Below are 26,552 nucleotides of genomic sequence, written 5' to 3' on the forward strand. Positions count from 1 at the left end.
AATCCACTGGATGAATTCCAGAAGCTTAGGCACAAAATAACTTTACACACATCATGAAGATTTGTATGCTTGAAAATGTATAATCTAATTTTTTTATATTTGTGCATTTGTTTTTCTAGGCTGGCATGATCCGTACAGACAATGATGAGTTTTTCATAGAACCACTAGAGAAAGATAAAATAGATGAAGACAGCGGAAGAACTCATATTGTGTATCGTAGATCTGCCATCAAAAGATCAATTTCAAGTCAGAGCGCTCATACACACCATAATGGTAAGTTACTGATTCTTAATTAATGGGAACATATCAGCACAATTTTACATAAGGAAGCAGTGGCATGGCTAATAGGCTGCTTGTGCGCTGCTTCTCTATTGTAGAAGCCATATTCTAGAAGTGGACTGTGCATGACCGTACGCTCAGACTGTATATAATGCTTTCCCAAAGCCAAGAGAACTTATTCTAAGTCTAATGCGGGCGTCACACGAGACGAGCTATCGCGCGATGCATCGTCGGGGTCACGGTTTTCGTGACGCACATCCGGTATCGTTTGCGACGTCGTTTCGTGTGACACCTCCGAGCGACGCTAAATCGGTCACAAATCGTGAGTCGTGTACATGTCGCTTATTTTTAAAAAATCGTTTATTTTTCATGGCACCGGTTGTTCATCGTACCCGGGGCAGCACACATCGCTACGTGTGACACCCCGGGAATGATGAACACAGCTTACCTTCGTCCCGCGGCACCCGCCGGCTATGCGGAAGGAAGGAGGTGGGCGGGATGTTTACATCCCGCTCATCTCCGCCTTTCCGCTTCTATTGGCCGGCCGCTGTGTGACGTCGCTGTGACGACGAACGTCCCTCCCCCTTCAGGAAGAGGATGTTCGCCGCCCACAGCGACGTCGCTCAGCAGGTAAGTACGTGTGACGGTGGTTTAACGACTTTGTGCGACACGGGCAGCGATTTGCCCCTGATGCACAAACGATGGGGGCGGGTACGATCGCTCGTGCGATCGCACGATAGATCGTACCGTGTGACGCCCGCATAATTCTAAAGGCCCTGTCACACACAGAGATAAATCTGCGGCAGATCTGTGGTTGCAGTGAAATTGGGGACAATCAGTGCCAGGTTTGTGGCTGTGTACAAATGGAACAATATGTCCATGATTTCACTGCAACCACAGATCTGCCAAAGATTTATCTCTGTGTGTATGGGGCCTTAACTGGTTGTTATCTCTATCAAAATGGTTGGTTCATAGAAGAATGTACAGAAAATTTGTGTATCAGAAGAGTTCAATTTCTGCCACCGCTGGACCCAATTTGGAAAGGTACAGTTGAATCCAAAAGTTTACATACACTATCTAAAAATACACATATGCATGTTTTTCTCACTATCTGACATGAAATCAGAATAAACCTTTCCCAATTTAGGTCAATTTACTAAAATTATTTATATTTGCCAAATGCCAGAATAATGAGAGAGAAAATGTTTAAGGCATTTTTATTATTTTATGCAAAGTCAAAAGTTTACATACACTAAGAGTACTATGCCTTTAAACAATATGGAAATCAAAAAGGTCCGTGGAGCCTCTGTTAGGAGTCTCGACACAGAAAATAGCCAGGTATCCCTCTGGGAAGGACCTAGCCTAGGAGTGGCTCTTTTTAGGAGACCACCATATTAAGTGTCCCTTTTTGTCAATATCCAACATTTGACAGCTGTTTTGAGGTATTGCCCCTCATCAGTGTGGAGTAGGATTCTGGCCAGGTGGGAGCAATGCCTAGTAGAACAGCAAGACAAAACAATCACTAATCTCGGGGAGACCAGCCAGAGAAAACACTGCCGGCAGCCAGCGAAGCGCTCAATACAGTGAAATGCTAGGTGCATTGCCCCCTGGGAAGTATCCAAATCAACATGGTCCGTGGAGCCTCTGTTAGGAGTCTTGACACAGTAAATAGCCAGATATCCCTCCCCTGGCTGCCGGCAGTGTTTTCTCTGGCTGGTCTCCTCTAGATCAGTGATTGTTTAAACAATATGAGACAGCCCATATGATGATGTCATGTCTTTAGAAGCTTCTGATAGGTTTATTGGCATTATCTGAGTTAATTAGAGACACATCTGTGAATGTATTTTAATGCACACCTTAAACACACTGCTTCTTTATGTAGCATCATGGGAAAGTCACAAGAAATCAGCCAAGATCTCAGGAAGAGTATTGTGGACTTGCACAAGTGTGGATCATCCTTGGGTGCAATTTCCACATACCTGAAGGTATCCTCGTTCATCTGTACAAACAATTATACACAAGTACAAACAAGATGGGAATGTCCAGTCATCATACCGCTCAAGAAGGTGATGAGTTCTGCGTACCAGAGATGAATGTGCTATGGTCTGACGTGTACATCAACAAAAGAACCAAAGCAAAAGACCTTGTGAAGATGCTGGTGGAAGCTGCTAAGATTGTGTTATTATCTACAGTGAAATGAGTACTGTAACAACATGGCCTGAAACGCCACTCTCTCAGGAAGAAGCCATTACTCCAAAAGAAACATAAAAAGTCAGATCAATGTTTGAAAATACACACAGGAACAAAGACTAGAGATGAGCGAACCGGTCCCGGGTTCGGCTCGAGGCCGGTTCGCCGAACGGGGGTCCCGTTCGAGTTCGGTTCGTCGAACGTTCGACGAACCGAACTAGAACCAATAGGCTATAATGGGAGGCAATCACAAACACATAAAAATGCATTATAAATGTACACAAACAGTTAATAAACATTGCCATAACACTTACCGGTCCTCGCGATCCCTTCTGCACTCTGTCTCCTGCCGCTATTCCATCCGATGATCGCTGAATCCTCCCGGTGACCTGCACTGCCAGCAGAGAAGCAGGACCTATCGTGACGTCAAAATAGCCATGTGACCAGTCACGTGGCTATTATCTCATTGGCTACAGACTGGTCACATGACTATGACACGTCATGTAGGACCTGCGAGTGCATCTCTCCGGTACACGGTGCACATATGTGTATCGCCGTGTACCGGCGACATGCTCTAGCACACGGTCGACTCCCCGTTCCGTTAGGGACCGGCTGACACAGCCGGTCATTAACGGAGATCACCGTTGCCATAGCAACGCAGTTAGCGGTGACGTCACTGCTAACCGCGGCTCCGGGAGCACCGTTGCTATGGTAACGCGTCTGTCAGCGTTACCGCTGTTACCGCTAGCAGCCAGCAGTGATCACTCACGGAGTGAAGGCTGCACGCTGCTTCCCGATTGTAGTGAGCATTGTAGTTAGGATGGAGGTTCCCCAGCCCCAAGTGATGCCCCTCACTACAATAGTCACTACTACTACACTAGAAAGAAAGAAGACAGAAGAGCAGGATCGTGGAGGGCTGACAGGGGTAATAAAGATGGAGTCTCTAATGTGTCTGTGTATTTATTTCTATTAAAGTATTTTTTCTCTGTGTGGTGTCTTTTTTTAACCCTTTATTGGAGATTCTTAATGGCCGGGTCAAACGTGCCTGACATTAAGAATCTCTGGCTTAATACTGGCTGGTAAAACAAAGCCAGTATTAACTCATGATTACCCAACAAGCCACCCGGCTCCAGGGCTGTTGGAAGAGTTGGATACAGCGCCAGATGATGGCGCTTCTATGAGAGCGCCATTTTCTGGGACGGCTGCGGACTGAAATCCGCAGCAGAGGCGCCCACAAACCTCGGGCTAACCTGTGCTGCGGATTCCAATCCCCAGCTGCCTAGTTGTACCCGGCTGGACACAAAAATAGGGCGAAGCCCACGTCATTTGTTTTTTAATTATTTCATGAAATAAGTGAAATAATTAAAAAAAACGGGCTTCCCTATATTTTTGGTTCCCAGCCGGGTACAAATAGGCAACTGGGGGTTGGAGGCAGCCCGTGGCTGCCAGCTGTACCTGGCTAGCATACAAAAATATGGCGAAGCCCACGTCATTTTTTTGGTGGGCAAAAAACTTCTGCATGCAGTCCTGGATGGAGTATGCTGAGCCTTGTAGTTCTGCAGCTGCTGTCTGCTCTTCTCCATACAGACAGACAGCAGCTGCAGAACTACAAGGCTCAGCATACTCCATCCAGGACTGTATGCAGAAGTTTTTTGCCCCCTGAAAAAATTATGTGGCTTCGCCATATTTTTGTATGCTAGCCAGGTACAGCAGGCAGGTACGGCTGCCCCCAACCCCCAGTTGCCTATTTGTACCCGGCTGGGAACCAAAAATAAAGGGAAGCCCTTTTTTTATTATTTCATGAATTTCATGAAATAATTAGAAAACAAATGACGTAGGCTTTGCCCCATTTTTGTGTCCAGCCAGGTACAACTAGGCAGCTGGGATTGGAATCCGCACCACCGGTTGGCCTGAGCTTTCTGGGCCCCACTGCTGCGAATTGCAGTCTGCAGCCACCTCAGAAAATGGCATTTTCATAGAAGCGCCATCTTCTGGCGCTGTATCCAACTCTTCCAGCACCTGCCTGCTATACCTGGCTAGCATACAAAAATATGGCGAAGCTCACGTCCTTTTTTTGTAGCTTTTTGGCAAAAAAAAAAAAAAATGCTTCCCTGGATTTTCCATTGCCAGTGAAGGTAACACCAAGCAGTGGGGGTTAGCAGCCAGTAGCTGCTTGGATTACCCTTAGCTAGCAATACAAAAAATGCAGTGGGAGCTAACATATATTTTTTTTAATTATTTATTTAAATAACTAAAAATAAAATGGGCTTCCCTGTATTTTGATTGCTGGACATCACAGTGCTGTAAAAATAAATCTTTAAAAAAATGACGTAGCGCTCCGCGGTATTTTTGATTCTCAGCGCAGATAAAGCAGACAGCTATGGGTTGCCACCCCCATCTGCCTGCCGTTACCTTGGTTGGCAATCAAAATACAGGGAAGCCCATTAATTTTTTCTATTTAAAAAATAGTTAAAAAAAAAAAATTACGTTGGGTCCCCCCATTTTTGATAGCCAGCTAGGGTAAAGCAGACGGCTGTAGCCTGAAAACCACAGCTGGCAGCTTTACCGTGGTTGGGGATCCAATGTGGAGGTCCCCTCAGGCTCTTTTTTATAATTATTTTATAAATATTAATAATTACACAATAAAAGTAGGGGACCCCCCAAATTGGATCACCAGCCAAGGTAAAGCGGACAGCTGTGGTCTGGTATTCTCAGGGTGGGAAGGTCCATAGTTATTGGGCCTTCACAGCCTAAAAATAGCAGGCCGCAGGCACCCCAGACGTGGCGCATCCACTAGATGCGCCAATCCTGGCGCTTCACCCCAGCTCATCCCGTGCCCTGGTGCAGTGGCAAACGGGGTAATAAATCGGGTTGATACTAGCTGTAAAGTCACCTGAGATCAAGCCCAGCAGTTTGTGATGTCATGGCGTCTATTAGATACCCAACATCATAAACTGTCAGTACTAACAAAAACAAAAAATCGACAAAAGAAATTTATTTGAAAAAACAGTCCCCAAAACATTTCCTCTTTCACCAATTTATTGTAAGAAAAAAAATAAAGGGGTCCCACGACGACTCTGGACCGTCTAGAATATGGGGGGGAGACACTCAGGGAACGTATCCCCCATTTTCTAGGAGTGCGGACCCTTCATGTGAGGAGTGTGGGTGCAATGAATCTGCACTCACTCTCCCCGGGTCCACAGCAGCAGAGTCCATGTCGTAATGGTTGCTACCAAAGCTGCAATGCCCTGCTCATGAGGTAAGGGCATGCCTAATCAGGAGAACTACTGTAGAGGAAGCTCTGCTCACTGGTATATAGGTGCTCAGAGGTAATAATAGATAAAATTAGTGAGTAACCTCGGCACTCTATATCTCCCAGACTAAGTCAGTAAGTCACAACGGATAGTAATGCAAAATCACTCTTTATTGGTCCGTATTAAGAAAATTTTTTTTTCATAAGCATATATGTTTTTGTCCAAAACAAGTTACAAATGACGTTTCGGCCTGAGCCTTCGTCAGATTGGACTTATCTGCATGTAATCATGAAAAATGACAATAATCAGTATCACATAAGAGTGAGAGAACAATAACATAAACTCGAACAATGTAGAGGTACAATTGGGATGCAGCAAAAAAATTGCAACACAGCAAGAAATGAAACACATGATACAAATGTCATAATACAGTACAAGGACAATATAGTAATGACAAATATGGGGTCAGAGTAGACTTAGACAGCTCTGGTACGAAAGAGATGTCAATCATAAAGTAACATGTGCAGTAGGTGTAGAGCTACACTATGCATGGCAGAGCTAATGGGTAGACCGACCATAGAAAAAGTAGAGAAAAAGTGGAGAAAAAGTGGAGAATAAGTGGAACATAAGAGGAGAAAAAGTGGAGAAAAAGTGGAGAAAAAAGTGGAGAAAAAGTGGAGAAAAAGTGGAGAAAAAGTGGAGCATAAGAGGAGAAAAAGTGGAGATTAAGAGGAGAAAAAGTGGAGAAAAAGTGGAGCATAAGAGGAGAAAAAGTGGAGAAAAAGTGGAGAAAAAGTGGAGCATAAGAGGAGAAAAAGTGGAGCATAAGAGGAGAAAAAGTGGAGATTAAGAGGAGAAAAAGTGGAGAAAAAGTGGAGAAAAAGTGGAGAAAAAGTGGAGCATAAGAGGAGAAAAAGTGGAGAAAAAAGTGGAGAAAAAGTGGAGAAAAAGTGGAGAAAAAGTGGAGATTAAGAGGAGAAAAAGTGGAGCATAAGAGGAGAAAAAGTGGAGAAAAAAGTGGAGAAAAAGTGGAGAAAGTGGAGAAAAAAATGGAGAAAAAGTGGAGAAAAAGTGGAGAAAAAGTGGAGAAAAAGTGGAGAATAAGAGGAGAAAAAGTGGAGAAAAAGTGGAGAAAAAAATGGAGAAAAAGTGGAGAAAAAGTGGAGAATAAGTGGAGCATAAGAGGAGAAAAAGTGGAGAAAAAAGTGGAGAAAACGTGGAGAAAACGTGGAGAAAAAGTGGAGAAAAAGTGGAGAAAAAGTGGAGCATAAGAGGAGAAAAAGTGGAGAAAAAGTGGAGAAAAAGTGGAGCATAAGAGGAGAAAAAGTGGAGAAAAAGTGGAGAAAAAGTGGAGCATAAGAGGAGAAAAAGTGGAGAAAAAGTGGAGAAAAAGTGGAGCATAAGAGGAGAAAAAGTGGAGAAAAAGTGGAGAAAAAAGTGGAGAAAAAGTGGAGAAAAAGTGGAGAAAAAGTGGAGAAAAAGTGGAGAAAAAGTGGAGATTAAGAGGAGAAAAAGTGGAGAAAAAGTGGAGAAAAAGTGGAGCATAAGAGGAGAAAAAGTGGAGAAAAAAGTGGAGAAAACGTGGAGAAAACGTGGAGAAAAAGTGGAGAAAAAGTGGAGAAAAAGTGGAGCATAAGAGGAGAAAAAGTGGAGAAAAAGTGGAGAAAAAAGTGGAGAAAAAGTGGAGTAAAAGTGGAGAAAAAGTGGAGAAAAAGTGGAGAAAAAGTGGAGCATAAGAGGAGAAAAAGTGGAGAAAAAAGTGGAGAAAACGTGGAGAAAACGTGGAGAAAAAGTGGAGAAAAAGTGGAGAAAAAGTGGAGCATAAGAGGAGAAAAAGTGGAGAAAAAAGTGGAGAAAACGTGGAGAAAACGTGGAGAAAAAGTGGAGAAAAAGTGGAGAAAAAGTGGAGCATAAGAGGAGAAAAAGAGATTAAGAGGAGAAAAAGTGGAGAAAAAGTGGAGAAAAAGTGGAGCATAAGAGGAGAAAAAGTGGAGAAAAAAGTGGAGAAAAAGTGGAGAAAAAGTGGAGAAAAAGTGGAGATTAAGAGGAGAAAAAGTGGAGCATAAGAGGAGAAAAAGTGGAGAAAAAAGTGGAGAAAAAGTGGAGAAAGTGGAGAAAAAAATGGAGAAAAAGTGGAGAAAAAGTGGAGAATAAGAGGAGAAAAAGTGGAGAAAAAGTGGAGAAAAAGTGGAGAATAAGAGGAGAAAAAGTGGAGAATAAGTGGAGAAAAAAATGGAGAAAAAGTGGAGAAAAAGTGGAGAAAAAGTGGAGCATAAGAGGAGAAAAAGTGGAGAAAAAGTGGAGAAAAAGTGGAGAAAAAGTGGAGCATAAGAGGAGAAAAAGTGGAGAAAAAAGTGGAGAAAAAGTGGAGAAAAAGTGGAGCATAAGAGGAGAAAAAGTGGAGAAAAAGTGGAGAAAAAGTGGAGCATAAGAGGAGAAAAAGTGGAGAAAAAGTGGAGAAAAAGTGGAGAAAAAGTGGAGCATAAGAGGAGAAAAAGTGGAGAAAAAGTGGAGAAAAAAGTGGAGAAAAAGTGGAGAAAAAGTGGAGAAAAAGTGGAGAAAAAGTGGAGATTAAGAGGAGAAAAAGTGGAGAAAAAGTGGAGAAAAAGTGGAGCATAAGAGGAGAAAAAGTGGAGAAAAAAGTGGAGAAAACGTGGAGAAAACGTGGAGAAAAAGTGGAGAAAAAGTGGAGAAAAAGTGGAGCATAAGAGGAGAAAAAGTGGAGAAAAAAGTGGAGAAAACGTGGAGAAAAAGTGGAGAAAAAGTGGAGAAAAAGTGGAGCATAAGAGGAGAAAAAGTGGAGATTAAGAGGAGAAAAAGTGGAGAAAAAGTGGAGAAAAAGTGGAGAAAAAGTGGAGAAAAAGTGGAGAAAAAGTGGAGCATAAGAGGAGAAAAAGTGGAGAAAAAAGTGGAGAAAAAGTGGAGAAAAAGTGGAGATTAAGAGGAGAAAAAGTGGAGCATAAGAGGAGAAAAAGTGGAGAAAAAAGTGGAGAAAAAGTGGAGAAAGTGGAGAAAAAAATGGAGAAAAAGTGGAGAAAAAGTGGAGAAAAAGTGGAGAATAAGAGGAGAAAAAGTGGAGAAAAAGTGGAGAAAAAGTGGAGAAAAAGTGGAGAATAAGAGGAGAAAAAGTGGAGAATAAGTGGAGAAAAAAATGGAGAAAAAGTGGAGAAAAAGTGGAGAGAAAGTGGAGAAAAAAAATGGAGAAAAAGTGGAACACCCTTTGGTACCTTTCATGTGGCACTAAGGGGTGCTTAGCTTTGTATTTAGCCAAAAAAATGAAAAAAAAATGACATAGGGTTCCCCCTAGTTTTGTAGCCAGCTAGGGTAAAGCAGACGGCTGCAGCCTGCAGACCACAGCTGGCAACCTCACCTTGGCTGGTAATCCAAAACTGAGGGCACCCCACGCTGTTATTTTAAATTAAATAAATAATTAAAAAAAAAAAACACGTAGGGGTCCCCCAAAATTGGATCACCAGCCAAGGTAAAGCAGACAGCTGGGGCCTGATATTCTCAGACTAGGGAGGTCCATGGTTATTGGAATCTCCCCAGCCTAAAAATAGCAGGCCGCAGCCGCCCCAGAAGTGGCGCATCCATTAGATGCGCCAATCCTGGTGCTTCGCCCCAGCTCATCCCGCGCCCTGGTGCGGTGGCAAACGGGGTAATATTTGGGGTTAATACCAGATGTGTAATGTCACCTGGCATCAAGCCCTGGGGTTGGTGAGGTCAGGCGTCTATCAGATACCCGACATCACCAACCCAGTCAGTAATAAAAAAAAAATACACGACAAACACATTTTTATTTGAAAAAACACTCCCCAAAACATTCCCTCTTTAACCAATTTATTAGATTGAAAAACAAATCCAGGTCTGGTGAAATCCAAGGGGTTGCCATGACGATGCACACTGTCCCAGTCAATGAAGAGCAGGATGTTCCCCATTGGCTGGGAGAGCAGTGCAGTGACCTGAGCTAACATCAATGGGTCAGCCCAGGTCACTGCAGGGGATGACAAGTGCTGCTGTCAGCGAGGTACATTACCTGCGCTGATCTCCAGCACACTGACAGCCCCTGTCACTGAGGTCAATGACCGGCGCCTTCACATCAAGTATCGCGAGAGGTCCGTGACGTCACCGCCAGTGTCAGTCTCGGGTCGGAAGCGATAGGTGATGTGACAAGCGGCGGCCATGCAGGACAGTGACAGCGCTGAGGTCGGGATGGCGGGACTTCATCACCGCAGGTAAGCCGAGCGAGCGAGCGAGCGGGCGGGCGGGGGGGGGGGGGGGTGGATGTGTGTGTGTGTGTGTTTGTGTATGTGTATGTATGTGTACATGCCGCGGGCAGGAGGGGGTGGAGCGAGCTGAGCGGGAAAGTGTGGGCTTCCTGCACGTAACTAAGATAAACATCGGGTTACTAACCAAAGCGCTTTGCTTGGATACCCGATGTTTATCTTGGTTACCAGCTTGTGGCAGGCTGCCAGCGATGGCTCCTGCTCACTGTAGCTGTAAAAAGCCCTGCTTTTTGCTGCTAGAACCGTTCTCGAACGTATCTAGAACTATCGAGCTTTTAGCAAAAAGCTCGAGTTCTAGTTCGATCTCGAACAGCCCAAAAATCACTCGAGCCGCGAACTGGAGAACCACGAACCACGAACCGCGCTCAACTCTAACAAAGACCTTAATTTTTGGAGATATGTCCTGTGTTTTGATGACACTAAAATTGAACTATTTGGCCATAATGACCATCATTACGTTTGGATGAAAAAGGGAGAAGCTTTGACGCCTAAGAACACCATCCCAACTGTGAAACATGGGGGTGGCAAAATCATGTTACGGGGTTGTTTTGCTGCAGAAGTAACTGGTGCATTTCACAAAATAGATGGCATCATGAGGAAAGAAGATTATGTGGCATTACTGAAGCATCTCAAGACATCAGGCAGGAACTTTAAGCTTGGGTGGAAATGGGTCTTCCAAATAAACAATGACCCAAAGCTTACTGCCAAACTGGATACAAAGTAACTTAACAATACAAATTCAAGGTTTTGGAGTGGCCATCACAAAACCTTTATCTCAATCCTATTGAAAATTTATGGGCAAAGCTAAAAGGCCAGGTGCGAGCTAGGCGACTTACAAACATGGCTCAGTTACATCAGTTCTATCAGGAAGAATGGGCCCAAATTCCTACCAACTATTGTGAGAAGCTTGTGGAAGGATTTCCAAACGTTTGACCTAAGTCATACAGTTTAAGGGTAATGGTACCAAATACTAATGAAATGGATATAAACTTTTGACATTGCAGAAAGAAATAAAGATGCCTTGAAACATTCTCTCTCATTATTCTGATAGATAATACTGTGGAAGAGAGAGCGCAATAGGGTCTTACCCGGTAGGGATATCAGACACAAAAGGGATCACGGTACACTCACTTTTTCAGGTTGTGAAAGTCACAACCCCTGTGTAACACATTCAGTAGTGGTATCACCTGCAGCCCCGAAGTGTAGAGTATGTAGTATGACGTAGGTGGAAATCGGGTATATACCTTGCTGATACTCAATAGTATATTAATATGATTCCTTTATTGTTCGCACAAGTCTATGCGTTTCAGAGACATCCGTCTCCTTCCTCAGGACATCAATAGAACAATACATCTATTGTTGTATGGTTGTACTGTTTTGGTTCCTAACTGACCTAAAACAAGAAAGGTTTATTATGATTTCATGTCAGATAGTGAGAAAAACATGCAGATGTGTCTTTTTAGATAGTGTATGTAAACTTCTGGTTTTAACTATATTTAATTGCACCTCCCAAGATGACCCCTGGGAATATGGAGATTTTTCCTGTAACATGTCAGATAAGGCATCTTTAATTTTAATCTTAAAATAAGCTTAAATTCTCTCCTGTTAGACAACTTCTTAGAAAAATTATACAGCGGATGAAATAAGTATTGAACACATCACTAACTTTCTAAGTAAATATATTTTTAAAGGTGCTATCGACATGAATTTGTTACCAGATGTCAGCAACAACCGATACAATCCACATAGGCAAACCACTAAAACTATAGATGTCCATAAATTTAGTGATGTGGAATAATGAGAAATGATACAGGGTAAAAGTATTGAACACACTTACTGGAATTTATTTAATAGGAACCTGTCACTTGTAAAACACTGTTTACCTGCAGATATGGGGTCAGTCTGTAGGTTAATAGTCTTTGAAACCTGCCTGCACATTGAACCCCAGAAAACAGAAAAGAAGTATGCAATAACACCTGGATGACCAAAAAGAAAAATCTTTATTATATAATATATAAACATGAACAAACATAAGTGTAAAGGGAACCTGTCATGTGGAAAATGCTATTAACCTGCAGATATTGAGTTTATGTGCAGGTTAATCTAATATATAAAGCTGAATGTGTGTATGTATGTGTGTGTATGTATGTATGTATGTATGTATGTATGTATGTATGTATGTATGTATGTATGTATGTATGTATGTATGTATGTGTGTGTGTGTGTGTGTGTGTGTGTGTGTGTGTGTGTGTGTGTGTGTGTGTGTGTGTGTGTGTGTGTGTCCGGGATTGGCATCTGCACCGTCGCAGCTACAGCCACAAAATGTTGCACACTCACAAGTCTGGACCCCGAGAGCGTCATAGGCTATGTTGTGAGGTGAAATTTTAACCCCGCGCGTTCCAATTTACCAATCAATTTTGCCCCTATCTACATAATGGGGAAAAAGTGAAACGAAAAGTGTATCCGCACCGTCGCATATACAATCACAAAATTTTGAACAGACACCTCATGTGACCCAGGGAACGTTACAGACTATGTTTTGACAGGAAAATTTAACCCCGCGCTTTACAGTTACTCTCCAAAAAACATGCCTCTATTACAGTAAATGGAGCCTGGAACTACAGGTATTAGTAGGAGCTGTGATTGGTTGCTATAGGAACAAAAGACATTCATAGTATAAGAAGCTTATATGTGAGATAATAAGATGTCGGTGGGGAGACGGATAGAGAGAGACAGACAGAGAGACAGACAGAGAGACAGACAGGGAAAGAGACAGAGAGATAGAGACAGACAGGGAAAGAGACAGACAAACGGTGAAAGAGACAGACAGACAGAGACAGACCTGGAAAGAGACAGACAGAGACAGAGCTGGAAAGAGACAGAGCTGGAAAGAGACAGAGCTGGAAAGAGACAGAGCTGGAAAGAGAGAGATGGGGAAAGAGACAGACAGACAGACATGCAGACAGGGACAGAGACAAGCAGACAGGGAAGGAGGAGACAGCCAGAAAGACAGACAAAGATAGATGGGGAAAGACACAGACCTTGATAGAGACAGATGGGGAAAGAGACAGGGAAATAGAGACAGACAAGGAAAGAGACAGACAGAGACAGGCAGACCAGGGAAAGAGACAGACAGGAAAAGACACAGACAAAAAGACGGGTGGACAGACCTGGGAAAGAGACAGACCTAGAAAGAGACCGATGGGGAAAGAAACAGACGGGGAAAGAGACAGACGGGGAAAGAGACAGACCTGGAAAGAGACAGACGGAGCACATTTCTTGGCGAATTTAGTTAAATCTGTGTGGAATATCTGTGGTGTTGAAATATATGTTGTGAAATGCTTCTATTAGCTTAGTTTTTGCCTTTTAATAATTACATTTCTATCTATTTGTTTTGTGGTTTTTGTGTGCAGAATACATTTTTTTTAATACATTCAATTTTGTTAACAACAGTTATTAACCCGGGCGAAGCCAGGTAGTACAGCTAGTAGCATTCTAAAAATGAGCGGCACCTGCACATTGAACCCCGCTACAGGGAGGAAATTAACTTTATTCCTCCCGCAGCGTTCCGGTTTCACTCAGGGAGACGGTGTTGGAGTGGGTTCAGTCGCTGCTCTGTGTATAGAGAGCAGCAGCTGTAAATACACTCCCTGCATTTACTGACAATCACTCTGCATTAGGGGAAGCTGTCAGTCAGTGTTAGGAGTGGTTATAGCCACCGCTCTCCAAAGAGTTGTGACTGAACCCCTGCTGACACCGCCTGCCTGACTGAAACTGGAATGCTGCATTGAGAAATAAAGTTAATTTCCACCTCGCAGTGGGGTTCAATAATGAGCTACCATTAACTCTTTACTACCACGAATGCCACCTCATCAGGGCAATCAGGATGAGATGGGTAAAGTTCTGGGAAATGTCACATCCAATGAATGCGGCAATCCTGGGTGGCTGCAGGCTGCTATTTTTAGTCTGAGGGGGATCAATAACCATGGGTCTCCACAGCTTGAGAATACAAGCCCCCAGCTGTTGGCTTTTTAATGGCTGGGTATAAAAATTATGGGGTATTGCACGCATTTTTTTTTAAAAGTATTTATTTAACTAATTTTAAAAAAAAGCTGCATGGGGGTCCCGCTTATGTTGATACACAGCCAAGATAAGCACACGGCTGGCGGACGCAGCCTGTAGCCATATGTTTTATCTGTGTTGCGTATCATAATATGGGGGGACTCTATGCTAATATATTTATTTATTTTTACACAAATAAACATACACAGATAGCATGTGCGATTGCAAGTATTCAGACACGCTGTCACACAGTTTGTGGGCGCGATCTGATTGCAACAAATTAGAGATGCTGGGACTGCTGTGGGCGGGGTGAAGCAGTGAATATGTATGAAGGATAATGAGCTTCCCCAGAAGTAGAGATACAGCCACGCGGGAGACTAGTAAGTATAACGCGCTTGCATTTCCCTTTTTAATTTTTGTTTTTATTTTATTTTTTTTAATTATCCATGTCGCCAGATCCGGATAGTTACCCAGAGTTCCCTGAGGACTCCAAGCCCAGGGTTGGTGCACGGGTACTTTTGAAACCATGTGGATCTGGACTTTTACAGTCCAGGTTTGCTGTCACTAGTCATTAATAGTTGTAGCAGACATGACTTTCTCCTTTTCATATAAGCTTTACCATATGAAGACTTTTGTATCTGTAAGGCCATGTTCCCACGTTGTGTATATATTGTGTTTGGGGGTTTTTTCTTTTGCAGGTGTCTACACCACTCTATACAATAGCAATTTATTTGCATTTTTATTACTTTCTTTTTACATTTTGCCCCTAATTTAATGCATTTTTGGTGCAGATTTGAAGCAGCATTTTAATCTATTTTCTTTTAATATTAGAGAAATCCTTTGATTCTGTACTTTAAAAAAGCAATTGCTTTTTTTTTTACATGTTTTTTGTTAGGCAGCCAATAAAAATATATAGACACTGTGCCATTTAGAAAACCACAAAATAAACATATAGTCTAAAGTAGGTAAATAAGTAATTTGTAGTAATACATGTAAATAACTGTTATTATTAACATAGTTATTATTACACAATGTTATTATTACACTGATAAAAAAGTGTAACCGCCATCCCAATGCAACATGGTGTACCCAGGCAGGACGGTCCTACTTTAGTACTAAAAACCTTACCTGTGTCCGTGACATCCATGTGAATAAGGCAGAGAAGAACATGACTTAACTGAAGCCACCTGTTCATAGAAAGCTATATAGATGAAATACTTGGCTCAGAAACAATGACCATAACCAATTTGTACAAAATACAAAAAATACAGAAAAAAATAAATATGTGCAATAGTAAGAGCACATTCATACTGAGGCCATTTTAGAGACAAAACTAAAGAGAAAAACACAAAATGAGCATATACCCTATAGAATGTAAATAGTAGTAACACATGTAAATAGCATAGAGTACTTAGTTAACACTGTTAGATCAAAAAGCATAACAGCTCCCCTGGATCCATTGACATACAGAGACAGAAATAGGTTCCTATGTAAGAACAATATATAAGCCCTTTGCAGTCTAAAAGTTAATCAAAATGCACAATTCCACCTGCTTTGGAGGTGGAAATGGGTCTCCAAATCTCTTGGTCCTTGAGGGTTGCACCACTGATATGTCCACCTATGGCCGGATCCTGGATGGTTGGTAGCTATGACTGTACATGCTGATGGCATTTTGTATAGTGTTCACACAATGTCAGGCAGCAAGGATCTAAAAGATACTAGGTCTCCCTGAGTTGTGACATTGGTGAGTGCCACTCTCAGATTGCTTCACTGCGAATAGCAGCTTGACAGAACTCTGACAGGCAGTGCACTCAACACTTCATTGTTACGAGGGGGACCCGGGGAAGCGTGCCAAGATGGGGAATGGACAGCTTCCGCCGGTCAAGGTCCACTGTGCGGTGTAAGGGACCGCTGCTATGGTGGGTGAAGAGTGAGCGGGTTGCTGCTAGCGATCGTCTGGAATGTCACAGACGATCTATGTACACCGGTCTGCCTTAACCCGTGAGGGTTGTGTGGCAGGGATCACACGGCTCGGTGTACCTGTTGCACGGGGAAGCACAGAGGTGCCCACGCACGTGTGCCAGTGGAAGTCACGAGAATATGGCACGAGGGTAGCACAGAGGTGCCCACGCACGTGTGCTTTCAATAACCAGGTGAGTCCGGTGGAGACTCGAGGAGCTCACCTGGAACAGGAACACGGCCTGTCGAAGGAGCTACTGCCGGAGCAGCAAGGCAGGGACACGGCCTGCAAACCAGGTGCTGCCTAAGCAGCAAGGGCTAAGCCCACAGAAGACGATAATGCCTGAGCAGTGGCGTGGCAGCACGCTGCCAGACATCCAAACATAGAAGGACGGTCGCGCGCCGCCATGATGGCAGGAGGAGCTTTTAAGGAGGTGTCGCTCCATCCAAGGGCGGGCGCGAGGCGGAGATGACGGACTTGACCCAATCAGGATCCACGACGTCCCAGCCTGGCCAGTCAGGATTCACCACGTCACCAGCCTTGTCATCAAGCCGTGTGACGTGAGTGGGCGAATCAGGACCCACCAAGCATTGCACATGCTCACCCTCCTGCCTCTGGGAAATAGAGGCGGGATCCTCGGTCTCACAATGTGTAGAAATAACGGGAGTCTCACTGCTTCCCTGAGCAGCAAACCTCTGCACATTGCGCAACCTCACAGACCTTCGGGGCTGCTGAGCAGGAGGAGCCGCGGCAGGCAAGGAATGGGAGACCGCCTCATTTCTTGCAACAGGAGTACCACTAGGTGTCACCCTTGTGCTGCCTCTCTGAGGAGGTTTCTCCTGCACTCTGCGCAGTCTGGCAGACCTTCGGCGCTGCTGAGCAGGAGCGCTCGTGGCAGGCAAGGAGACTGCCTCATTCCTTGCCACAGGAGAGCCACGAGGTGTAATACTTCTCTTTGTTGTCGCGTTCAGATATTTATGTGGTGACTGAGATGAGAGTAAAGCGGGCTTTACACACAGCGACATCGCTAGCGATGTCGCTGGTGAAAGCACCCGCCCCCGTCGGTTGTGCGTCACAGGCAAATCACTGCCCATGGCGCACAACATCGCTAGGACCCGTCACACGTACTTACCTGCCTAGCGACGTCGCTGTGGCCAGCGAACTGCCTCCTTTTTAACGGGGCGGTTCGTTCGGCGTCACAGCGGCGTCACTAAGCGGCCGCCCAATAGAAGCGGAGGGGCAGGGATGAGCAGGCAGAACATCCCGCCCACCTCCTTCCTTCCTTATTGCAGGCGGCCGCAGGTACGGTGATGTTCCTCATTCCTGCGGTGTCACACATAGCGAGGTGTGCTGCCGCAGGAACGACGAACCACTTGCGTCCTGCAACAGCAATGATAATCAGGTTTAGAACGACTGGTCAACGATCAACGATTAGGTAAGTATAATTTTGATAGTTAATGGACGTTCGTGCGTTTCACACGCAACGACGTCGCTAATGAGGCCGGATGTGCGTCACGAATTCCGTGACCCCCAACGACATCTCGTTAGCGATGTCGTTGCGTGTAAAGTCCGCTTAAGTGTAAAGAAGTATTGAGTGCTCTGCCTGCATGCAAAACCCTATGAGAGCATTATATAGTTATTCCAGAAATATGGCGTACGGTAAGTTCAGGTACAATGGCAGAAAGAAGGAACATTCACAAGTTTGTAGTTAGCATGGCAAGTATCAATAGCAGAATTAACAAAACAAATCACATACATATCAGAAATCTAAAACATTGTGGAAGGATTATTGATGAGTGAATAAATTAAAGTTTAATTGAATTCTACAAAAATATGTAGTCGTCAAAATGAAAAGCCTTTGTAATTTGCTTCAGTTCGGATTCAGCAAAATGCCGCCATTTTCCTGAAAGCATAAAGGTCCATCAAAATATTAAAAACGTAACTCTCTGGTTTTTGGTGCATTTTCGGATCGACATTAGCAGTGGTGAAATCCCTGGAAGTAAGTGGTCGCTAAGTTGAGGCTTCTGGGCTCATTAGGTTTGGGAGGGTTCTGCACATGCTCTGGCAAAAGTCGCAGCCAAAGCTAACACATATGACGTCACTACTTGTACTGAAACTTTGGTATACACACCTGGGTCTAGAAATCTTGGAGACTTCACCGCTGCCAAAACCTGTCCGAAATGTGAGAAGGAGTGGACAGGTGGTGGTTAGGTGCAAAAGGGCCGAAGAGCTAAGCAGTGAGATGAGTATAAGAATTTTTATAACTTTTTACATATTATGTTTAATATTCTTTGGGATCAGGAGAGACCCGAGAATGCATTATAAAGGAACATTACTTATGCACTTAATGAAATCTAAGAAATTATGAAATTCAAGTAAACTAAAAAGTAAAGAAAGTGAAGTAATGTTGTTGCGTAAGTTAGTGGAACATAGGCTGGAGGAAAGAGCTAAACGGAGAGTATCTGCAGCGTATTCGGTCAGCAGTGACTCTCACCAATCATCCCAGAATGTTTCAATTTGTTAGGACACATATAGTTTTTGTATTCAACATGTTTATCTGATTGATCATTTGTTTGAACATACATAGGAGAGACAATCTAGAAGCCACACATTGAATCGCTACATCTTTTCTGGACAAGAATAAGGTTTGGTGTATAAAAATGCTCTGGTAATTTGACCTAAGGTCCAAGTCGATTAGGCCTAATAAGCAAAGAGCTGGCAATAATTTAAATGAATTTTCCAGAATACATTTTTTTTAGTTTATTACTTCCTTGCAATAGTCTATTACATACAGCAGGTGAAATACACTGACAAGCAAAAGGGCAACAATGTTTTGAACTTTTGACTTCCAGGCTCCATATCTCACTATCTACTGCAACTTTGAATGTGAGACTACATTTATTTTATAGACAATCATCTCTGCTATCTCATACATAAAATTTGACTTGCAGCTATTTAGCATATAATTTAGTTATCTAGATCCTTGTGATTTCACTGCATTGTTACTGTTTTGCTCCTAAAAATCTACATTTGAATTTTGAATTATTTTGTTAGTATTTTGCAAATCATCCTTTGGCTTTCAACACTGCCTGAATCCTTCTGGGCATGCTCTCGATCAAATTCAAGCATGTCTTAACTGAAATATGATAGAAATGTCTCTTCTACACAGTCCCAATGTTGGCGCATACTAATCGCCACACTTGGGTATGTGTACAGCTTTTTCTTCAATCCTAACCACAATAGTCCAATTGGGTTGAAGTCTGTTGGGTTGTCGTCCTTTTCATACCCATAGTACTCGAGTGTACGAAGTAACTTATCTTGTAGGATACTCACATAAAGCTCAGCATTGAGATCACCAGCAATCTTGGTCAAGTATCCAACGTCTTTGGCTATGAAACAAGCCCATATCATCAGGTTTTTTTCACCAAACTTGACAGTTCATTCAATTTCTTGAACTGTGAGTCCCTTTTTCCCCCGTATCTTACAAACCCATTTGCACCCATCAGAGCCTAGTCTATTGACTTTCATCTTATCACTCCAAGTCACCTGTTTCCAATCTTCTACTGTCCACTTTTCACATTTTTTTGCAAACTCGAGCCAACGCTTCTTTTGACAATATTGCGTCTAGGCTTTTTCACTCTTTTTTGGATTACCATCCCATACCTTTGTATGTGCATCGCACGTTGCTTACATGGACGTCTGTGATCTCAGTATTACGAAGCCTACGAGCCCCCTCCACTGTTTGTCGCACCAAAACTGATAGACCTTGCAATGAGCTGACTTGTTGACTCTGCAGAGTGTCCACCTCTTGGCTTTTGAATGGATGGACGGACTTGATTTTACATTCCTCCAACTTCCTGGAATTCATATGATGCAGTTTGGCAATTTTCTTGATCGAGAGACCTTTATCGATTTCTTTTTTTCTGGTTAATCTTCACGGCTGCTCCTTGATTCAAACCAGTGACCTTTGCTTGGAAATCAACCTTATAACATTTTGAGCTAAAAGCAGGTTGTAATTTGTGGTATCCATAAAGAAATAGATTTTTAAAATACTAGAAGCAAAATAGTAACAATGCAGTGACATGACAAGAATCTGCATAAGAGTTCAATTTTGGTCTCATCTGACCAGACTGTATTCTCCCAGTATTTCACAGGCTTGTCTAAATGTTGTTGAGCATACTTTAAACGTGCTTCAATATTGTTTTTGTTCAGCAATGAAGTCATGCCTGGTGAGTATGCAAACAGGCCATGGAGGTTGAGTGTATTACTTATTTACTTTGAAACAATTGTACCTGGTGATTCCAGGTCTTTCTGTAGCTCTCCACAGGTTATCTTTGGCTTTTGGACAACTCTTCTGATAATTCTTTTCACTTTTCTGTCTGAAATCTTGCGAGTAACACCCCTGTCATGGCTTGTTTATGATGAAATTATGTTTTTTCCTCTTCTGGATTGTGGCCTCAACAAGCCTTTAGTAGTTTAGAAATCCTTCTGCAACTAATGCCATCGGAATGTTTTGCAACAATACGGTTTCCAAGGTCTTGAGACAGCTCTCTGGTTTTACCCATCATGAGATGTTTCTTGTGTGGCACCTTGGTAATGAATCACCTTTTAATAGGCCATCAGTTAAACCAGCTGATATTTTTCACTAAGTGGCATGATTCCTTTGAGAAATTAATGTCAATAGCACATTTAGAAATATATTTGCTTAAAAAATTGGGGACATGTTAATATTTATTTCACTCGATGTGCAAGACTATATGATGTGAACAATGTCTGCCTTAGTAGCAAAACATCTGACACTATAATAAAGTGGTTATTCTCATGTGAGCTAACTTAATAGGGGTTACATAGCACTGATAAATAATAAATAGTTGAATGAGCTTATTAACTGCAGGGGATGCTCATAAATGACACACCATAGCCTTCTTCCAATCCTGCTCAGTCAAGCAGGGAATATTGGCTCTCCATTTATCTTTACTTGTGCGAATCATATATTTAACTGCTTGATTTATCAAAAAAGTATGCAGTGCTGAAATAAGTTGCATGGGGACTGGAGACCACAACACTCCAGTGAGGGAATACTTAGAGACATAAAAAATACAAGGGTGTTTATAAAATGGGTGGTAAGTTTACTGTGCAATTGTAGGTATTGTTAAAAAGCTGTTTGGTGTGAGTGAGAGTGAGGGTACGGTTCCACTTGCATTTTGTACGGACGAGTGCAATCCAATAAATCATTGGATTGCTCTCACTCTAGTGCAAAACTAAAGGGCAATGTCCATCTGCGATTGATTTCTCATGCCATAGCCACATGCAGAATGAATTGCAACATGCTGCATTTGGCAGCGGGTCTCGGTTCACGCACCCCCATACAACTCTATGGGAGCGTGTGAAACATCGCACTGCACTTGCGTTTAATCCGAGTGTAATGCGATATGCGCAGAGACAGACCGGGGAAGAGATGGGGAGAAAGTGTTCCCTTCCACTTCTCTGCACCTGTTTTGCGATCACAAGATCGCATCACAGTCGCATGACCCTCGGCTGACGCTTGCAGCAGAGAGTCATTTCCATATCACTTCCAATGCTCTCGCATCGGAAGCTATGCGCAAGTAGAACTATACCCTAAGGGTATGGTTCTACTTACGTACAAATAATCACTCCGATACTCATCCCGAAAAGTGGGACCAGTGTCATAGGTATGCTCTTGCGTATGTCATGTGTCAGGGCCGGGAGTACTGGTGGGCCCAGGAGGTGGATCCACTGGACCTTGCACCCCACCGGAGGGCAGGGCACATGGCAGCCGGAGCACTGACGTGGCAGGGACAAGTATAAGCAGGTCACCAGAGTCACAGAGTTCTTTAGGACAGTAATGTAAACAGGCACAGGTACCAGAGTGCAAGGACAAGAAGTCAGCAGGACACAGTACCAGGGGACCTGAGCACCTAGCTCATAAGACTAGCTACAAGACACGTTGATCAGGCCCCGCCCACATGGAAAGGCAAGTCTTATATACCCAGCACAGCCTCATGTCATTCCCTGCTGCAGGTGTGCTGGGCCTGTAAGAGCAGGAGAGTGGGCGCGGCCCGGTCCTATACAGAACCATGAGGCCAAGACTCAGAGTCAGACTCCTGAGACCAGGAACAGGACTCAGGGGAGCAAGAGCGGGAGCGGTAGCCATGACTGGTGAACACGTGGACTGGATCAGTGGGTAAGGAGCGGTGCTGGGACACGGGGAGTGTGACAGTACCCCCCCCCTATGCCCCCCCCTCCGTGCACAGAACCCCAGGGGCACCCCAGATCGAGTCACCGGACCAGGATCCAACACAAAGGCGGGGAAGGACCGCTGACCCCGTACCGCCTTTCTGGCCGCACGACGCCTAGCCGATGTACCAGCAGTGGCAACGGGGGCAACGGGAAGCGGGGGGAGACAGTCAGAAGCAGGACTGGAGTCTTGGACGACCGGATCGGGCGCCTCGGACCGGGTACAGGACAATGTCTCTTCCTCGGTAGCCGGTGGCGTCACAGTCTCAATTGTCAGGGACGGTGGAACGTCGCTGGAGTGCGTCGCCTCCTCTGGTTCCGGTGGCACCACAGTCTCAATTGTCAGGGACGGTGGAACGTCGCTGGAGGGCGTCGTCTCCCCTGGTTCTGATGGCACCACAGGTACAAGTGACAAGAGTTGTGGCACGGCACTGGACTGAGTCGTCACCTCTTCAGGGGTCGGTGGTTCCAACGGTTCAGGTGACAGGGACCGAGGAACAGGCTGTAGGCATTGGTCATGACACAAGGGTCCCCAGCGGATGATTTCTCCAGTACGCCAGCTGACCGTAGGTTCATGTACCCGCAACCAGGGTAAACCCAGCAGAAACGGATGAGACATGCGTGGCTGAACATAGAAGGTGATTTCTTCGGTGTGTAGCGCACCGATACGCAGTTTCACAGGTTTAGTGACAAACAGGACGGGCTCAGAGAGGGGTTCCCCATCCACAGAGGCTATCACAAGCGGTGTTTGCAGCGGGGTGACAGGTAACTGGTACTTGTTGACTGTGGCCTGGTGGATGAAGTTACCCGCTGCCCCGGAGTCGAGATATGCCTCTGCCGTGAAGCGGGTTTCTCCTGTTGTCACCTGTACGGTCCATGTCACTGGAACCAAAGGGATGTCGGTGGCAAGGGTGGCGGTTCCCACCATCTCTTGGACCTGGGGTCTACCAGGTTTCTCCGGGCAAGAACGTAGCATATGTGACCCGTCTCCGCAATAGAAGCACAGGCCCCGGGCGAGCCGTTCTGCACGGCGTTGCTTGGCCTGGGTCAGACGGTCCACCTGCATGGGTTCTGGCAATAAGTCACGGAAAGGCAGGGACGAGGGAACGGTAGGTCTCTGCGGGGGCAAGGCATGGCAAGGTGGTCGCTTCTCCCGGACTCTCTCTTTGGTACGCTCCTGAAAGCGGAGATCAATCCGGGTGGCCAGGGAAATCAAAGCGTCCAGGGTGTGAGGGACATCACGGCCGGCTAGTTCGTCTTTAATACGACCAAAGAGACCCTCCCAAAAGGCCGCTGTTAAGGCCTCATTGTTCCAGCCCAGCTCCGAAGCGAGCGTGCGGAACTGGATGGCGTATTGGCCGACTTTTTGGGTCCCTTGGCGTAGTCGGAGGAGCGTAGAGGTCACTGCGGTAGTTCATCCGGGTTCGTCGAAGGTGCCTCTGAAGGCTCGCAGGAACTCCTGGATGTCGGTGATCATTGGATCCTCGTTCTCCCACAGGGGGTTAATCCAGGCCAGGGCTTCGCCTTCCAGGTGTGACATCAGGAACGCCACCTTGGCCTGGTCTGAGGCAAACAAGTGCGGGAGCAACTGGAAGTGCAGGGAGCACTGGTTCAGGAAACCGCGGCAGGACTTGGGATCCCCTGCATAGCCAGGCGGAGCAGCGAGGCAAAGTTGCGAGGCCATGGAAGAAACTGGTTCGGACCTGGAGAGTGGTTGCTGCGTGGACGAGACGGCAATCTGCAGCGTATACAACCGGTGGTCCACGGACGTCATGAATTTCAGCATCCGGTTCAGGGTTTCACGCTGTTGTGCCAGCTCCTGGCGCAGCTCAGCCAGCTCCGATGTTTGTGCTCCAGCGGGATCCATGGCCTGATCAATCTGTCAGGGCCGGGAGTACTGGTGGGCCCAGGAGGTGGATCCACTGGACCTTGCACCCCACCGGAGGGCAGGGCACACGGCAGCCGGAGCACTGACGTGGCAGGGACAAGTATAAGCAGGTCACCAGAGTCACAGAGTTCTTTAGGACAGTAATGTAAACAGGCACAGGTACCAGAGTGCAAGGACAAGAAGTCAGCAGGACACAGTACCAGGGGACCTGAGCACCTAGCTCATAAGACTAGCTACAAGACACGTTGATCAGGCCCCGCCCACATGGAAAGGCAAGTCTTATATACCCAGCACAGCCTCATGTCATTTCCTGCTGCAGGTGTGCTGGGCCTATAAGAGCAGGAGAGTGGGCGCGGCCCGGTCCTATACAGAACCATGAGGCCAAGTCTCAGAGTCAGACTCCTGAGACCAGGAACAGGACTCAGGGGAGCAAGAGCGGGAGCGGCAGCCATGACAGGTGAACACGTGGACTGGATCAGTGGGTAAGGAGCGGTGCTGGGACACGGGGAGCGTGACATCATGTGAGTGCGCATTTTTTTCCCCACCTAGCATCCATATGACATGCAAGTGTTGTGCAAGTGCTATGTGAGTGTGTAGGTTTTTCTCACCTAGCATTTGTGTGACATGCGTATGCCATCCATATAGACAAAAAAGACTGACTGCACTCACCAAACTGACGTGTGAACAGGTGCATAACTGAACATAACATAGAATACAAAAAAAGACAGTTTGCACTCTGATAATGCTAAAGTATGGAAACCATGAATGTGTGAACATGGACCTGCATTACTGCTAAGGAAAATCTGAGAAAAATGAGATATTTATTATATATAAATGGCCATTTGTATATCTGCCCAGTTGCCCCTTCACGGCATATCTCGTAACTGGGTACCTACACTATGCTGAAGCCTCTCTCTGGGTTAAAAACCTCCTGTGTATGGGCAAGTAGGAACCTGCTATATAAGATAAGATTACCTGTGGCAATCAGTCAGTCTTTTTTGTCTTTTCATGGTTTCCATACTTTAGCATTATCAGAGTGCAAACTGTCTTTTTTGTATTTTATGTCATGTTCAGTTATACACCTGTTCACACGTCAAGTGCAGTCAGTCATTTTGTCTATATTAAGAGGGTCATACCTTCTGACCGTGCACCCCTCCCCCAGTTGCCACAGGTAATCTTATCCTATATAGCAGGTTCCTACTTACCCATACATAGGAGGTTTTTAACCCAGACAGAGGCTTCAGCATAGTGTAGGTACCCAGTTACAAGATATGCAGTGAAGGGGCAACTAGGCAGATAATATACAAATGGCCATTTATATATGCTGAATATCGCATTATTCTTAGATTTTCCTTAGCAGTACTACAGGTCCATAATTCACACATTCATGGTTTCCATACTTTAGCATTATCAGAGTGCAAACTGTCTTTTTTTGTATTTTATGCCATCCATATGGCATCCGTATGACATGCATATGTAATGGCGTGCATTATTTTTCTCGCACCCATAGACTTGCATTAGCAAGTCTTGTGCGATCTACACAGCCATACACAGCATGCTGCAATTTGCTCCTCAGCACGGTTAGAGCTGAGAAAAAATAGCAGAAAGACACTGCCTGATTGATTAACACTGGTGCGAGTTCAATCCGATGTTTTACCGGATTGCACTCATCCATGAGAATCGCAACTGGAACAGTACCCTAAGTGTGTGAATTTCAACTTAGTCCACAGGGCTGCTAGTAATCACAAAAGTGGGAAGGATAGCCCCTTTAATCATTATTTCATATTAATTTTATACTGTTAGATATGGCAAATGTTTTTGCATCCTGTCTCCAGATTGATGGGGGTCCCAGCAGTAGACCTCTCAGCGACTGTGAAGTTATCACGTATCCTACTAATAGGAAATATATCATAATCTTGGTCCTAAGTATTTGATGATTTGAAATGTTTTACATTTTTTTACTTGAATGTCTTTTGCTATATAAAATGATGCTATTAAAATAACTGAATACCAAGAAAATACTAAAACACAGACTCCAGAAAAATATGTCTTACAATAAAGATATTTATGGTTATCTCTTCTTCCCACAAGCCAGCTGTTCGAAAATTCCTTTAGCGAAATCATCCAGCCACTAAGCATTCCAAGTTTGTGGCTTCTGCCTCTTTGCCAAGCTTAATCTTAGTCCAGTTTTGTTTTCTTTATCTTGTGTTGTGCATCCATGTACTATGCCTTGCTGTTAACCCCATTTCTTCTTTTTTGAATTCTGAACTCCATTTTTTCATTAGCATTAGTATCAAACAGATGAATAGTTGTCTTCAAGGCTTTGTTTGTGAAAGATTCATCATTGCTTTACTGCTGTACATATTGTATGCAAT

General features: G+C 44.5%; 1 protein-coding gene across 1 annotated transcript in view; it reads left to right on the plus strand.

Annotated features, from left to right (window-relative positions):
- LOC142303261 (A disintegrin and metalloproteinase with thrombospondin motifs 2-like) overlaps nucleotides 1–26,552 on the plus strand; it is a 646,340-nt gene that overhangs the window by 186,747 nt on the left and 433,041 nt on the right. Inside the window, exon 3 of the mRNA XM_075344495.1 lies at nucleotides 120–273. Within this exon, the coding sequence (XP_075200610.1) occupies nucleotides 120–273 (154 nt within the window). The remainder of the gene's footprint in view (nucleotides 1–119; nucleotides 274–26,552) is intronic.

The sequence above is a fragment of the Anomaloglossus baeobatrachus genome, chromosome 4, assembly GCF_048569485.1.
Source record: "Anomaloglossus baeobatrachus isolate aAnoBae1 chromosome 4, aAnoBae1.hap1, whole genome shotgun sequence".
In the NCBI taxonomy this organism is placed as follows: domain Eukaryota; kingdom Metazoa; phylum Chordata; class Amphibia; order Anura; family Aromobatidae; genus Anomaloglossus; species Anomaloglossus baeobatrachus.